This window comes from Mugil cephalus, chromosome 2 (assembly GCF_022458985.1).
Source record: "Mugil cephalus isolate CIBA_MC_2020 chromosome 2, CIBA_Mcephalus_1.1, whole genome shotgun sequence".
Taxonomy (NCBI): domain Eukaryota; kingdom Metazoa; phylum Chordata; class Actinopteri; order Mugiliformes; family Mugilidae; genus Mugil; species Mugil cephalus.
The window spans coordinates 17,110,690-17,127,110 of NC_061771.1; the positions used below are offsets into that span (position 1 = coordinate 17,110,690).

The 16,421-nt window shown below is 45.8% G+C and overlaps 1 protein-coding gene across 3 annotated transcripts in view; it reads right to left on the reverse strand.

Moving 5' to 3' along the window:
- Nucleotides 1-6,128: 6,128 nt before the first annotated feature.
- znf827 (zinc finger protein 827) overlaps nt 6,129-16,421 on the reverse strand; it is a 64,909-nt gene continuing 54,616 nt past the window's right edge. For 2 of the 3 annotated variants that reach the window (XM_047578271.1, XM_047578270.1), the window contains 3 exons: nt 13,875-14,084; nt 12,953-13,130; nt 6,129-10,568 (listed from right to left, as the gene is read on the reverse strand). In XM_047578271.1, the coding sequence (XP_047434227.1) occupies nt 9,518-10,568; nt 12,953-13,130; nt 13,875-14,084 (1,439 nt within the window). In that variant the 3' untranslated portion in view covers nt 6,129-9,517. Of the gene's footprint in view, nt 10,569-10,919; nt 10,971-12,952; nt 13,131-13,874; nt 14,085-16,421 lie in introns of all 3 variants that reach the window. The other variant, XM_047578272.1, reaches the window with a different exon arrangement.

The window sequence follows — 16,421 nt, forward strand, 5'->3', positions numbered from 1 at the left end:
TTGCTGACGTTGAGCAGGAGGTTGATGAAATATCTCTAACATCCCCTCTTTAGGAGGATTCGTCAGCGCCCCCTGATGGAGCCAATGATGGTGTCATCAGCAAATTTGATGATGGAAAACAACACCCTGTCACCAGACCCCACAGGACACCCTCAGAAGACCCACGTCCATTCTCTGATGAGTCACAACTGCTCTGGAGGCACAAGGGAGACCTACACAATAGGAGAAAGGTGGTCATAATGTTATGTCCCATGTCCGTTTTTATTAAACCAACCTCAAATTTGCCTCCAGGATGTGTTCCTGACCTTGAACCAGTGCAGCAGAATGACACACAGTTTGGGGCATATTTTTATGTTTTCGTTATTGAGTGGTTGATCCTTGACTCTGACAAGTCAATAAAGAAGAGACATGAAAAAATCTTTATAAAATGTTTAACATAAAGAAAACGTAGTATTTGACGTTTGGGTTGAATACATTGCAGATTGAATTTCAGTGCTGTTGCGGCGGGAATGTTTTGGATTCCTCTTTGCATAATTTTTTATTTTGTCGCGTATCGTGCGCGCTGATATGTGACGTGACGTTTAATTCATGAAATGGTTCCATTTAATACTGGCAACACTGAAGCTAACAAACATGTTGCTTCAGGAGAAGCTGGACGCATGAAAGAAATAAAAAATTATGAGCAAACCTTTTGTTCTGTAAAGTGGGTTTGTGTGTGTGCGCCTACATTTCTGTTTGGATATGTGCATACTCCTCACACTCTTCCATTATGCCTGCTAGCATACACCTGTGCGTCTGCAGGAATAAACCGATGTCCTGCACGTCTCAGCCAGGCCCGCTTGGAGGGAGGGCCATTAATCTTGGCTAAATCAAATAAATCAAGTGCACTTTAGAAAAGAGCTGTCAGTGTAATTGTTGTGATAGCCATTCCCCTGCTACTCCAGGGGGAGCTCTATAGAAAATTGTGCCAGGGAATGCGCGCTCACCGCCGTCCGGACAAAAAAAAAAACGGGAGGGCTCTGAGAAAAAGATAGAGCCGAGGCCGCCCTCTGAATGGAGACATCTGAAGCTGCTCGGTAACACGACGCCGCTGAGTGTGATGAGATTGAAGTCAGAGTCCATCTTAGTGGGAAGCTCGGACAAGGCCGCTGCAGCCTTGTAGGCTTACGTTTGTGTTTGATCCCTCCCCAGTGTTAAATGTGACCAAGACACCTCTGCCGCTCGGCTCTGCGGTTGGCGCTGCTGTTAAATGATTTTTTGCTGAGGAGAAAGCCGCCGTGGCGATAAAACATCAAGCCTAATCTTCAGCACCATTCTGTGCGCCTTAGCAGAAAGAGCACAGTTTGGTATTTTCATTTGAAAGAATGCTAGACCCTTTCATGGAAACCATATTGGTAGTTGCAGGGATGAGACAGAGGAGATAATGGGGATGGAAAGAGCAGCATGTGAAAAGGCTGCGCTGCCCTTGGCTTCCCTCTCAACCAATGAGGGTTAAATGACTATCTGGGCACCTTGGCAACCATTTCTGTGCTGCTTCTTCTTCCTTTAATTCAGCCGTGAACCGGCTAAACTGGCTGCGTTCACCCGTCAGACGTGCCTCGGCTTCGCTGTAACAGATCCGCAACGGAGACATTTCAAGATGCTTTTTCAATCGGACTGGACAACAATTAGTCTATTTTCCTTAGCCCTGTTTAGTGTTTAGTTTATTGCAAATATCTTCTCGAGCTGAGTGGTTCTCCCACGTGATCCTCAAGGATTCAGCAGGCGGTGCTGAACAGTGGGTGGTGTCACACACTTTCACCTCCCTGTGTTTAAGGGAAACGTGGTAAATGTTAAAAAAAAAAAAATTAGGAAAAAGATGAGAAGACATGGATGGATGCAAACTCAGTTAATTAGTTTGACCCACTCTCTCCTCAAATGAGAATGGATGGAAGGATTCCCGATGTCCTGATTGGAAGATGGATGAGTGCGCGGCTATGGCTTTAATTGATTGAGGACAGGAATTCAGTTAGGAATAATTGAATCATGGAAATCATTAAAAGCCCAAGTGCATGAGATAATTAGAAAGTGCTAACCAGTTTGTGATCAACCCTCATCTTTTATCTGAATAAAACGAGGCTTATTATCCAACACGCTTTAAGGTTTCATGACAGCTGCTGTAAAATCATCAAAAAACATTCTCACATAACAGAACCTTATTGTTTTTTTTTGCATTTTTCATCGCATGCATGACTCGGATCATATTTATTAATAAATGACTGCCCTGTTTTAATATTTCCGTTTACTTTTGGCTAATTGGTCTCCAGGCCGGTGTTTTCGGCAGCGGATTCCCAGGGTCGGCCGGGGGTCAGCGTTCTACTTCATTACTCCGTCCAGGGAAATGAGGAGCCTGATTAGTTTGGGCTCGACCTTGGGCTATTCTGTTAAGCCCTCTCTAACTAAATCTCCTCACTTCAGATCTCTGCAGACCCTGAATCATTGAAATCATTGCCTGAGAAAAAAAAAAAGGAGCGCGCGGATGTTTCAGGACCTCGTCGCGTTTGAGCCAGGATTCGGTGGGCGATATCTGTAGGTTCAACGCCACAGTGCATGCGAAGAGACGACTGTTACCCATAGAAACTAAGTAACCTATGGCTGGTGACGGTCATAGGATGCCATGGTAACAGCAGAGCTTAACAACAGGGGAGTTGGCTGGCTTGTTTCCGATTTATTTCAAAGACGCGATCATACTTAAGTAGAGCTGCTCTCCCTCTGCCCATTAACCGTCCTCTCCCTCCTCCCCTTTTCCTCTCCTCCTATAATGTGTTTGTCAACCGGTTGGAGTGGCCAAGCATTAGCTTTATATTTGAAGCAGCAGCCAGCAGGGGGGTACGATCTGCCCCCCCCTGCTGATTCAGGCTGCCCTAAGTCTGGATATGCCAGGCCCAGAGACTTGTGGGTAATCCATCTCGCTCTCTCGTCCACTCCAAACGCCCCCCGCGGTGCTTCCTGAATCAGATTGCTGCCGCCCCCCCGCCGAGTGATGCCTCACCCCAGAGAATGGGGAGCGGGCGCAGCGGGGGAGTGGGCAGGCAGTGATGCTATGCCCCTGGGCTGGGCACCAAACACGTAAATACATGTCCCACCATGCGTGTCCGACTCGGAGCAAGCGACACACCGCGCGCGGATCTCGTCTCTCCCAGGTGTGCCTCAGGTGCGCCTCGTCCTTTTGCTTCTTCTTGACGTCTTCTTGGCCCGCGCCAAATTTGGCCGGACTACTAATGATCATTTCGCTTCTGTGCCTCCATTCTTTCAGAGAAGAATGGATTCACAAAATCACGAGCGGCCTTGGTGGAGCCTTATTGCGCGCAGTTTTAGCCCTGACTTCAGGCCATGCCAAATCGATTCCAGAGGTCATTTTCCTTCATTTTCTCCTTCCCGTGCACCAGTGGGTCCTGCTCCACAGCCCTACTGGAGCCTGTCAGTGGCAGTGACTCTGTGTGTTTATTTTCTCTGTTGGAGCAAAGAAGAAGAAGAAGAAGAAGGGGGGAAAAAAAAGGAGATCTGTCTCCACTTAGCAGAGCCTCTGCTCCTTTGCAGGCTTTAAACCTTGATGGTGGGTGGATGGATGGGCGGAGAGGAGGGGAGGGGGAGTTTTAGAAGTACTGATGCAGAGTGAGGCACGCATGGAGTTTACCGGGAAATGAAAGGGGAGAGCGGGACGGGGAGGTAAACAGAACGGAACAGAGGAGAAAACAAGAGATGGAAAGATAGAAAAACTAAGAGTGAGGTGGACGCAGTGAGGAAAATCTAGAGGAAAAGAGAGGCCAGGCAGCTGGGAGCTCCCACAGACACGCACTTCTGTCTAAGCAGCTTTCCTCTCAGGGCAGGGTCGCGGCAGGTCACGGCGGGATTACACTTTTGGCAAACAAGAGGGAGCTCCTCTCTCACAAAGCCGCGCACGACTCCCCCATGACTCTCAGCAGCTGTAATAAAGCCAAGGCAGCCTGAACCTACAAACAAAAAGCTAACACGCTATCGATCGACAGCGGCCAACTTTCGCGAGGCGGTGTCGAAAGGTCGACACTGTGCAGACAGCTCGGGCTGGGGTGAAGGGCTATTATTGGGATGAGGGAAAACTCTGGCGTTTGGTCTTATCACAGAAATTCCTCACTTAGCCGGCAATTTCGCCAAACTGCCAGCGCAGGGACGGAGTTATTGTGAATAAAAACAGCCCCCGCGCACGCGCGCGCCGGGCCTGATATTCCAATCACAAAATCCAAATGAGGTTTTTCTATCCCTTCAATCAATAGCCATCCCCTGCAGTGCCTCCATGTCTCTTTACTTCCTAATCAACACTTCCACTCGTAGGGAGGTCAGCTGAGCAGGCGCGCGGTGCCCCGAGCGCTGCTTTGAACTTAATTAAGCAGCTTTAAACACAGCCGAAAAGATTCATTAATACACAGGCAAGATGAGTAGCTAGATGAGAACACGGCCCCTGAACGGGAGAGATTCCGCGTCGGATGGCTGTTGAACCCACACGGGTCAACATCGAGGGCGCGGGCGGCGGCGTTCCCGCGAGGGCTGCCAAATCCTGTAGATTTCATAAAGATTCCAATAAACCCCATCGGCCGCCGAAAGCCTCCCTCTGACGCCTATAAAATGAGATAATGTGTACGTACGCATGTAAACCGTGAAATTATCTGCGGGCGCAATGCGAGTAAAAAAAAAAAAAAACTAAAAAAAAAAACATGCAATGAATGGAAGGGAAAGAAAGGTAAAGAGTGGTGCAGTGTGCCAGCGGGCTGCTGTGAGGCAGGGCCCGTTAAAGGAGAGCTCCAGACCAAGGTGTTCTATAGCTCGGGGGCTAACGGTGATAAATGAGTCCCTTAATGTCGGCAAACACTTTATCTCTGCTTCATCTGTTTTCATTAGGCAGGGCCAACCTTTGGCTGGGCGAGAACGTGCTGTAACTTTCATTACTTCAACGCGGAAAGAGAGAGGCAGAGAGACCTCCCATCGGTCTAATAAAAACACCAGCTCGACACCGTGACAGATCCGGTTCCTTATTATTATGATGGCATGCCACCGGTATAAATTAGAGACTGCCACGTCCCTCAAAGATGATCAGGGCTTTTCTCCTTTAGCTCGTGTCGCCGTCTCTGGAGCTAACTTTTGATCGCCCTGACTGAATTCCTGAGACGGCACCAAGGCCTCTGCATTCCTCACTGGACGGCGACGGAGGAATCTGAGCCCAGATTATTGTTGCCGAGGAAACAATCTCACCGTGTTTACTAGCTGCGCCGGAGTTTTACGATCAGAACACAAGGTTTTCATTAGCCGCGTTCATTCTTGACCTGGTCACATTTACAGTTGCATTCACTTGAAGGACAGATCTTAGGATGGTGACTGGTCGACGCTGTTCACCAACTCGATCTTACTCCGACCATCAGACGTTATAGTTAAAATCGTATGTGAGGGATGTGAGGAACGTGTGTGGGTGGTGCCCACAGATGAATCTCCTCGGCTCAGTGATGAAACGTCTTCAACAAAACAAGCAACACGTCCAGTGGCCTTAGTTTCCTCCACAGACGGTTAAGAGCGACCAACAAATTTGTTGCATGTAACCTCCGTTATTTGACGTCAGTTCATGTATATTCACCACCATTTAATTTGACCAGGTCATCCTTCAACCTTTAACTCTAAATATATAGAAGAGAATCTGTTTAGCCCATGAAACGTGAATAAATGTGTTGAGTATTATGTTAAGAATACAGAGCAGCTGAAACCTAATCTAGACTCTGATCTACTTTCTGAGAATCAGTTTTATCCTTAAGTCTTTCAATGTTTTAACCCAGGGGGCTTCAAGGTTTTGCAGGCCAAGGAGGCTCCAAACTGATTTCAAACATGTGCAGCAGTAGGGTGGCCGATTGATTTCCATATGTCATTGAAATGTCTGAAAAGAGCATGAAAATAAAAATAAAATGGTTATTTTTATTTTCATGCTCTTTTCAGACATTTCAATGTGTCCAAATGGTCTTTTAGTCTTTTTTCCCCTACACATATGTATAGATATAACACTTGGTTGTAGCTGGAAGCGGGGAAAAAAAAACAACTTAAAATACAGAGAAAAGACGAGACGGTCGAGATAATATCTGATGTAAGCTTTACTTTCAAATCCTGTTACATTTAGATCTGGCAAGTTGAACATAAAATAATGCCAAACAAAGAAAACAAATACAAAAACGGAAAAAAGTACAAATGATCTATTTACCAGTTATCATCACAACCCTGTACAGCCTTAACAATGGAGTAAAAAAAAGGAAAAGAAAAAAAACAGAAAAGGAAAAACAAAAAGCTTTGTACAGCACATACCAATCTTTACCGAGTGCCAAAAGTTAAGATAGTTGAGCCTTTTCTAATCATAAGATGCAGCCAAACTTAAAGCTAACTGATTGTAGACAGTGCAGTGGGATGCTAACTAAAACGAGGGAGTTAGTTTTAATTAAGTGCTAAAGAGGGAGAGAGGACAATATCATGCATACTCTGAAGTGCCGAAAAAGGTAGTCAAGCTTAAAATCAAAACAAGAGGAAAAGGAAAAAGGTCGGTGCGCTGCTCACGGCTGGGCAAAATAAACCGAATAAGTGCTCGAGAATACTAAAAGGATTGAGCCCCGTCGCCTTTTTCAGCATCACACTCAGCCTAAAGGGGACATAAAGAAGTGCAGCCATTCATGATTACGCTGTATTCAAAGGCAGACGTTTTAAAAAGGTGTCAAGTGTGGACACATTCTTTTATTTCTTTATTTATTTATTTTCCCTCTCGCTTATTCTCTACTGGACCCTGATAATTAGTTTGACTCATTCTCAGAAGTCTCAGGTGGTTTCCTTCCACCAAGTGGCACTAGAGTATAAAAGATAACACAGATAGTACAGGGAGAGTGTGTTTGTGTGTGTGTGTGTGTGTGAGAGAGAGAGAGAGAGGGATGCTCCTTTTACTCCAGAGACAGCACGCCAGACGTCGACAGAGCAAAAAGGAACAAACAAGCAGCGGTGTGGGAAGGAGGGAGACGGTCGAGGCTTCGCCGCTGAGCAGGACGTGACGGATTCAATCCTAACATCACGTCCCGCGGCGAAGCTACAGTTTGGTCTTCACCGTGCACGCTCTCTGTCCAATCAACATTATTCTGATGTGACTCAAGCAGAGGAAAAAAAAAAACAAAAAAAACAGAAGAACAAAACAGTGAATTATAAGAAAATGCAATAAGTAAAATAATGGTAGTAAAAAAATAAACGTGGAAAATTAAAAACAAATGATCCCTTTACAAATAAGGGATTTTGGCTTGAAAGAACACTTGGGAACACAAGCGTGATCAATAACGGGTAAAGCTTTTCCAAAATAAAAATGCTTGTACTATGCTGCCCCATTTTCGCAAAACAACTAAAAACAAAACAATTTGTATTTTCACTGACACATACATATTCTCATATTAAAAAAAGTGCAGCACTGTGCAAAATTGGCGATCACAATTTAGCCTGGGACCTTTAGTTCCCAGGGGGAGCTTGACCTCTACTGTCTAATTCATGCAATTTGTATTCAATTACTTTCTCCGATTTCACAGAGGCAGAGCCTTTTGCACCACCAGAAACGTCTAAATGTGAAACTAAGGGGTGTTGATTGAGTCATTTCCAGCGACTATAAAGCCGACTTCACATTACGGTAACTTGATGGATCCGAGTTAGCACTTAAAAGAAAAAAGAAAAAAGAAAAAGAAAATAAAAGGTTTAAGTGCTTTTGGCTTGAAGTGTAACTACAGTAAGTGCAATTAAAACTCAAAAGGTTGACAGGAAGAAAGGGAGGGGGTGACAAAAAAAATAAAAAAGAAGAAGAAGAAGAAGAAGCAGTACCTTGTCTGCCAGCCTAACAGAAGCCATTGAACATTAAATGCTGTACAAATGAATGGCTTTGCTCCATCATTGCACCTAGAGGAGCTTTCTCTCACAACGGGTTCTCTCGTGAATGTTAGTAGAAAATGTTTATTATGATGTAAAAGGCTCAGTAAAAAATAAAGTAAAAAATAAAATAAAATAAAATGGAAAAAACAAAACACAAGACACAGAAAGGCCACCAAACACACCGACTCCCCCCCCACCCCCCCGTCTTTACCAGCACTGAAGACGTCCCTGTTCTTATTCGCACTTCTGTATCGCTTCTTTTTCATGTACATAAACAAAAATACATTCATTCAAGTCATTTTGGAACAGGTTTTTTTTTCTTTTTTTTTGTACACAAAAATTACAAAAAGCTCCAAAAAGCACCATTGAATCGGCCTGTGGTGACCCTGGCTGCGGGCAGCTCGCTAACCCAGAGCCGGTCACCTCCACAAAACAGTTATCTCATATATCTCTAAGTATAGGTGCGTGATACATCGTTCTGCATATAGTGCTGTGCTGATATCGACCTGGTCTCAGAAGTGATGACAGGACGCTTCCGTCTCTTCACACATTTGTTGTCTCTAGGATTTTTTATCTTATATTCATTTTATCTGTAAGTGCAAATGCATTGGCGACGTTTTTTTTGCATTTATATTCAAATTATTCTATAATAAATGTTTCTACAGGATAGTTCAGATTGGATATTTGTTTTTAATATATATTTACATTATCACAGCTTATTTTCTGTTTTGTGAGCTTAGAATAATAATAATAATAATAAAAAAAAATAGCTAGTAATTTATTCCGAGACAGAAGTGATATCAGTCAGCAGCTACGCATAACACGGTTTCACCATTATACAAAAACAAAACCAAAAAAAACAAAACAAAAAAAAAAAAAAAGAAAAAGATGAGAAGGGCTACAAAACTATGTACAAGATTGATAAATAAGTAAGTGCGTGGTTTGAGGCGTTGCTTTGGAAACGTGCCTTTGTCGATGAATAAAAAGCATACCGTTTCATTGGTTCTGTCCACATTGCACCGCTAACACTTCAGGATATCTCGAATTTAGCTTCCTAATGACGTCAAAGCTAGTTGAAACACAGAAACAGGCATGCTATTTTGATGCATAATAGCAACAGACAAAAATGCACGAAAATGTAGCACTTGCAAGTTTTGTTTCGTCTTTTTCAACTTTTTGTCGAACGGCTAAAGAAAAGAAAAAAATAATAGCTATAAAACTGAGATACGTTAGTTTCCTCAGACAATGCAACTGGGTCCAGGTCATTCAGATGTTTAAAAACTGAAAAAAGGTAATAGAGAGTAGTACTTGAAGTAGTAATAATTCAATCGATAGAACTGATAAGAAAAGCAGCTTTTTGATATAAATGCATTTTTAGCATGTACAGCCTTTTTCTCTTATAAATGTTTTTTTTTTTCTTCTTTTTTTTATTTATTTTTTTGTCTGGTCCAGCTTATTCTGCTGGTCTGATTGGAAAAGATGTTGCTCCCACTGCGGTGGTCAAGTGTCATTCACACCACCGTCCCAGGAGTGAGGGAAAGGGAGGGGGAGGGGGAGGGGAGGGGAGGGGAGGTGGGCGAGGTCAGACGGTCTTGGCCCTCTCCATCAGTCCCAGGTAGGCCAGGAAGGAGTGTTTTTTGTGGGAGGAGGGTGAGGAGGCGGGAGCGCAGGAGGGGGACGCGGAGTCGGAGGAGAGGAGGAGGAGGGGGGACGTGGCCGGCCGCCCTCTGGAGTGGAGGCGCGAGTGGAATGTGAAGCGGCTGTTGTGGGTGAACAGGGTGGTGAGGGGGATCAGGTGGGCCCGGTCGCAGTTCCTGTACTGCTCCAGCATGTGACGGGAGGAGGGGAGGAAGAGGGAGGGGCTGCCGCTGCTCGCGCCGGCGGGGTTTCTGGCGGCGCCGCTGCCGTTGGTGCTCGCCGAGCAGTGCGGGGGCCTGGGGGGGTTCAGCTGGTGGGACTTGCCCAGAGTGAGCGACAGAGCGACGGACTGGAGCGCCTGAGATGCTGTTAGGCTCGTGAGGGGGCTGTTGCTCCCGCTCCCTCCGCTGCTGCCCCCCCCGCCGAACAGGAAGTTCTCCCGGCTCCGCCGCAGCGACGCAGGACCCCCCGGTGACGTCGCCTCTCGCGGCGGCAGCTCCTCCCCTCCCGCCTCCTCCTCGTCCTCCTCCTCCTCCTCCTCCTCCTCCTCTCCTCCCCCCAAGCCTCCGTCCAGCCCCCCCGTTCCTCCGCTCTGGTGTTTCTTGAGGTGGCGGCTGAAGACGAAGGGGTGTGTGGTGGTGAAAGGGCACTCTTGGCAGCCAAAAGTCTGGCGCGGCGCGTGCTTCAGCTTCTTGTGCAGGTTGAGGTTGTCCTTGCGCTTGCAGCTATAAGAGCAGCGGTCGCAGTGGAAGGGCCGCTCGCCCGTGTGCACACGCACGTGCTCGATGAGCTTGTTGGCCGTCTTGGACAAGTAGCCACACTGCTCACACTTGTAGTGGTTGCCCAGTCGGTGGCCGCGCATGTGGGCCTCCAGTGAGGCCTGGTCGGGCCACAGTCCCTGGCAGATGCGGCAGCGGTACTCCATCTTACAGTGCGTCTTAAGGTGGCACTCCATGGCCGCTGGACGATTGGTGGAGTAGATGCAAAAAGGGCACCTGGTTAATGTAACAAAAGGGAGGGAGGGAGGGAGGGAGGGAGGGAGGACACAACACACAAAAGCACAAGACAGTTGAAAGAAAAGTGTAGGCCCACAGCCATGTAACACACCTTGAAATTTAATAACAAAATGATGAAGAGGAGAAGGACAGATAAAGGAAAATTGTGGATAATGTACAGTTGTGTGTGCTCGTGGTGGTATGTGTGGCACTTTAATGGTGGGAGAATTGAGGCGATCAGGTGTGTGCGAGGGGCGGTGGAGGGGAGAGGGAGGGAGTAGGGTGACAGGCTGGAGAAAAGATTGGAGCAGTAGGACATGAAGGGAAATGAAGGAATGGAGTGGCACTTACATTTAAATAGCACCTTTCATCTGCTCTGGGCCCCAAAGCGCTTCACAAACCCTGCAGAACAGAATCACCTCAGAAAAACCTCGAAATGGTCAAGGCCCTCTCTCCCTGGCTACACACCTACATGTACAGAAACACTTCACATTGCTCAGGCAAAACCCAGTCTCCCTTACTTTTTGCACACCTGAGTTCCTAGTTCTATATGGCTGACATGAATTAAGAGTCCGTGTAAACCTGGCTGGATTCAAATTGTGCATTGTACACATCAGGCATAACATTCTGAATAGTGTGTAGGTCTCCCATGTGTTTTGTTCGGTATCTAGTGAATTTGGTCGACACCTTGTGCTGTTTGATGGCTGCTGTCATCAAGGAGTGTCATCACTACGGGGTGGGGGCGTCTGGTCTGGTCTAGGTGGGTCGTACATGTCTAAGTAACATCCACATGAATGGCAGGTCCTACAGTTTCCTAGCAGAACACCGTATTGTCACAAGATCCTGTCAGTGGTCATAATGTTATGCCTGATTGGTGTAGTAACAGTACATCAGTTCAACTGAGTTAACGTAGATACATTTAAATATAAATAGATCAAAAGAGCTCAGTTCTCCTCCACTGAATACAAATAATCTAAACTATCTCCACCAGCTGTCTCCTTCTCTTTTGAATGCTGGCTTCAAGAAATCAATCCGGCTTCAGAAACATTTACACCAGACAGAGGAAACATTTAAAACCGTTACGAATAAAAAAAAAAAAAAAAAAAAGGAACTACATTTATTCACTGACACTACAGCTGCAGTAAGTCTTTAAGTTAGTGACTGAAAGATGCAGAGTGGAGATCTTAGAGCTATGAGGGGGCTTCTTGTGTATCTGTGTTCTATGAGTCAGTGTGACTTCCTATTTTCATTTCCAGACATTCAGGCGTGTTGACATCATGCTAACTCCGCTGATGGCTGCACATTAAAAAAAAAAAAAAAAACGTGTAGAACACAGATCGTTGCTTATGACGAGATGAGGCGGTATTCATAATGACAGTCAATGGTTCTGCACATGCACAGACTGGAGTTAGGTGAACAAAAACAAAAACATGGCTTGTGTTACTTGAAATGTACTTCCGCTAAATGTTAGCCTGCTGCTGATGTTTCTGCCCGTCTAACACACATATTCATCTGAATCCCATGTGCTAATGTGAACAACCACACTAAAACGAAAGTACATCACTGTGATTTTGCTAAAAGTGATCAGTGTGTGTGTGTGTGTGTGTGTGTGTGTGTGTGTGTGTGTGTGTGTGTGTGTGTGTGTGTGTGGTGGGCTGATTTCAGCAGATGGGCTTTGTGTTTGCTCTACGGGCCTGAAATGGCACAAAAACATGTCACAGTACAACAAAGGCTCCTGTGGGACTGGAGGATGGAGATGGAGAGGGAAGCGTGTGAGGAGAGTGGAGCTACATGAACAACGAATAATAGCAGGAACAAGTCTGTCTCATCAGAATAACACTCGGAGTAAAAGACGTGATGTGTGTTCATGTATCTGTACGTGAGGAGCAGTGTTTCATTTACACTAACTGATAAATCATTTGTTCACGTCACATATCTGAGTGATTGCGCATAGCCGCTCATTTGATTTGTCTGCGAGGGGCGTGCCTGCAGATTTTATATAATCGACACTACATCGGACTGAGTGCCTTTTTTTAAGGGGGCGCTAGCAGCTTTGTGAGATATTTTGCAGCGTGGCTGTGGGCAGTGGAACAACAGATCCTGAGGGGAAGCCCATTACCATCTCCTTTCTACTCTCCCTCCTGGTTTGATCAGCCACTGCAATAAGTTACACTATCAGAGGGATGTTATGAGTCTTGCTCCATCCTCATGCAGCTTTTTACACAGCTGCATGTAAAACAGCAGTGACTTCTTTCATTCTGTGACTAGCACAGCCCTGGTGTGAGTGTGCGTGCATGTACAGTGTGAGGTGAGCTGAGAGGGTGAGGGGAGGGGAGGAGGGATGGGCGGAGTTAGGAACCTCTGTCTGTACTTGCTTTCCTTACTTGAGCCCTCCGGAGGGGACGGTGTGGCACTTCTTGTGCTCCAGCAGCTGCTCGGGCGTCTTCAGGAACTTGTGGCAAACGTCGCACTCGAACATTCGTGTGATGAGGTGGATCTGGAGGTGCCGCTCGTACATGCTGCGCGTCTTGCACACGAAGTTGCAGAAGACGCACTCAAAACCTGGAGGGAGCAGAGAGACGAGGGGAGGAGAGGGTGAGCTGCTGCGATGCGTGATGTTGAGCCTCTGGTTTTCATAAGCAAAACGAACCACAACCGCATCGCCGCTACTTTGCATCCCAGTTTTTTTAACACAAAATGTTTATTTAAAGGTTCTTAGAAATAAACCACAGATTTCTCAGAGCTCTCACATGATTGGATTCAGACTGAGTAGTAAATGAACTGTCACATGTGAAGGTATCTCATTAAGTTTCCTAATAATGAAGAAGAATAATGATTCAAAACAATCTGAATATATACAACTAAGTAAGTGAAACACTGTCACTTCACAACTTGTTTTCAACCGTTCTCCAACTGTTGAATTAATAACTTAATCTAATCACTGATAAAGGACTGAATGCGATGCCTCATCTTCCACATACTGAGTATCTTCCTGACTAACTTGCAAGACTAATCATATCGTAGCCTGACTGACTTTCTACATCAGCCTGAACACAAACTTTTCTGTCAAACATGATAAATTTGTGCGTTTCCTTATGCTCCTGTTGCTGGTTTGACACTGGTGGGGTTAAACTGAAAACCAGTGATGCTATATACTTCATCAGGAGGATTCAGAACTATTTGAATCAGTCGTCCACTCAGTCGTCATGAAGCTGGATTTTAAGGGTTAAACTATTAATTAAATGATGCCTAAAGATGCTTTTCAAACAGGTTCAGAGGAGTAAGAACCATCCCACAGTTCCTTGCCTTTGTCCGACTTGTCCTCGGTTCCTGATCCCGAGTGGCTTCCGGAGCTGGATTGGCTGCCTGCGGAGGAGGGCGGGGCTAGCAGGCTCTTGAGTTCTTCGTTACTGTGGGTGAGGTCTCCTCCCTCCGAGCTGTTGAGGGAGTCGCTGAGGGCGGAGAGGGACGACGAGGTGCTCTTGGTCTCGCTGAGGGGACTTCTCGAGTTCAGACCTGGACGCACGAGAGTTACAGAGTGAGAAAAAGTTAAACCTCTGCGTCCTCAAAGGGCACAATAAGGAAGAATGAGCACCAGCTTCAACTTTAAAGAAAGGCTCGGGACAAAGATAATTACAAAATCTGCGGTGATTGAGGGTGAAAAACATTTTCTAATCTTTTTTCGTTATCTACCTGCATACACACACTGACACACACACGCACGCACAAGCAGAATAAAAGCAGGCAGCCTCGATAGCCCTGTGCTCTGACTGAGGCCCTGCTGCCAGTCCAATCAAGATGCAGTGTGCTTTTATTGATCTCCGTCTCCAAGTCCGCAATTCACTGGCAAGAGAGAGGGAATTAGAAGCAGAGGAGGCAGCAGGGAGGGGTGAGGAGCACGGGTCATGGCCGAAGGAGCTAAGATGGCAGGAGCATCTCAGGGAACAGCTCAACAAAGAGCATTCACTCAGGAGTGAGTGAAAAGAGCTAGAAATGGTTGACCTGTCTTTTTAATACGGGCACACAGACACGGATGAACACGTGCGGCGCTTCTTCACACGAGGATTTATTCAGTATTATAAGGTGATTAATTACCTTCAATCAAATCTGAATATACCAGGGTCATTCACAGCAATCTTAGCAGCGTTTTAAATACAGCAGCGAACCAGCGAGAGGGAGCTTCTATCTGCTTTGCTGCAGTATTTATCATGTACTTGCCTTCTCTTCTAATATCCAAAAGGCTAATATAGAAGGATAGAAGCAAAGCTGAAAAATAGACGCTGCTCTGAAGCAGTGGGACTCAACCTTAACACACGCCTCGACTAATAGAAATATTCCATTTTCTCTTTTACCAAACGGGTTCTTTTGTGGCTGCCGTGCAACATTCATGATATACATGATGTCCCCCTTCAGAGCCCGGTCCTCACAGGTGATTATCTTGAACTCCGACACCTGCTGAGCTCCCTTATCTTATACCTGGGTGTGTCCACACAGTGGGACCAGATAGCTGGTCTTTTACAGTCTGCAAGGCCACGCTCTCGTCGGCGCTGCTCTGGCCACCGCGCCGTGTGACACTACACCAGATAGAGCTGAACCTTGACAAATTATAAAAACTCTCCACACACAGAATGTAGGACGTCGCACTTGTGAAGTTTAACTCGACCATGAGACGCACTCCTCGGCACCTGTGCGTTTGGCGGTGGTGTCCATCTTATGGGAGACGGAGATAAATGCCAAACCAGGCAGAGAGACTTAAAAGATGGCCACGGTGGCATCGTAAACCCAGCTCGTCTCCAAAGGACCCAAGGCCTATTGATTTTTCCCCCCTCAGGCACGATAAGGGCCGACCTCCTCAGATAAACAAGGCCACCGTGGCCTCTGAAAGACCCCTCGGCTGTCTGGACCGGACAATCCCACCCACACACAGATTGAGGAACAGGGGCAAGAGCAAAAAAACGTCAGCAATAAACTGGACGAAGCTGTTTTAAACAAAAACACTCATATCGACCACCAGGGGGGTTCAGGCCAGCAGATTTAAAAGTCTGAAGAAGGTCGACTGGAGGAGTTTGTGAAAGCTGGTTGTACTGACACTGAGCTGTGTGTTTGTGAAGTGCTGCTATAAGATGTTGTCATTTCAATCAGTCTCCATGCTGATTCCCATTAATATCAATTAAAAAGGGAACATAAACATGTAGAACAGGTAATATAACAGAAATGTAGTGAAGGAGAAATAATTAGTGGCTTAGATGAGCCACTGAAAAGTAACTGGCAATCATTTTGATATCTGATCTGAAGTCATAATGCCAAAAATGTTCACACCACACCTTGGGCATTTAATTTTCTTAGACCAAAACAATTAATTGATTCATCTAGAAAATAATTGGCAGATTAATTGATAATAAAAATAATCATTTGTCGTCCTAAATAAAACCCTGACTATGACGATTAAGTGCTTCAGGTTTAGTCCGAGTATATTCACACGCAGATCTAATAAACGCGCCTTCAGTGCAACTGTCCTACTGTGCAGCACAAAAAGTTGGATTGAACAGGTAAAAAAAACAAAAAACAGGAATAGCTCTGAAAACCCTTAGAGCTGAAACCCTGCACTTTAACCTCGCTCATTGTTTAAATTTAAACCCCATGTATTGGGAGTACGGAGCCAAAACAACTGAAAATGTGTCACTGTCCAAATACTGCGCTGTGTATTTCTATTCTGGGCTGAGAACAAGAGCCACAATGTGTAAGCTACCACCCACTCTCACATGTGAGAGTCATTTTGAAAATAACTCCATAAATCATTTCGCTCGGAGTTGAATCATGTACTTTGCTACTATTCGGGACGTGATTGAACAG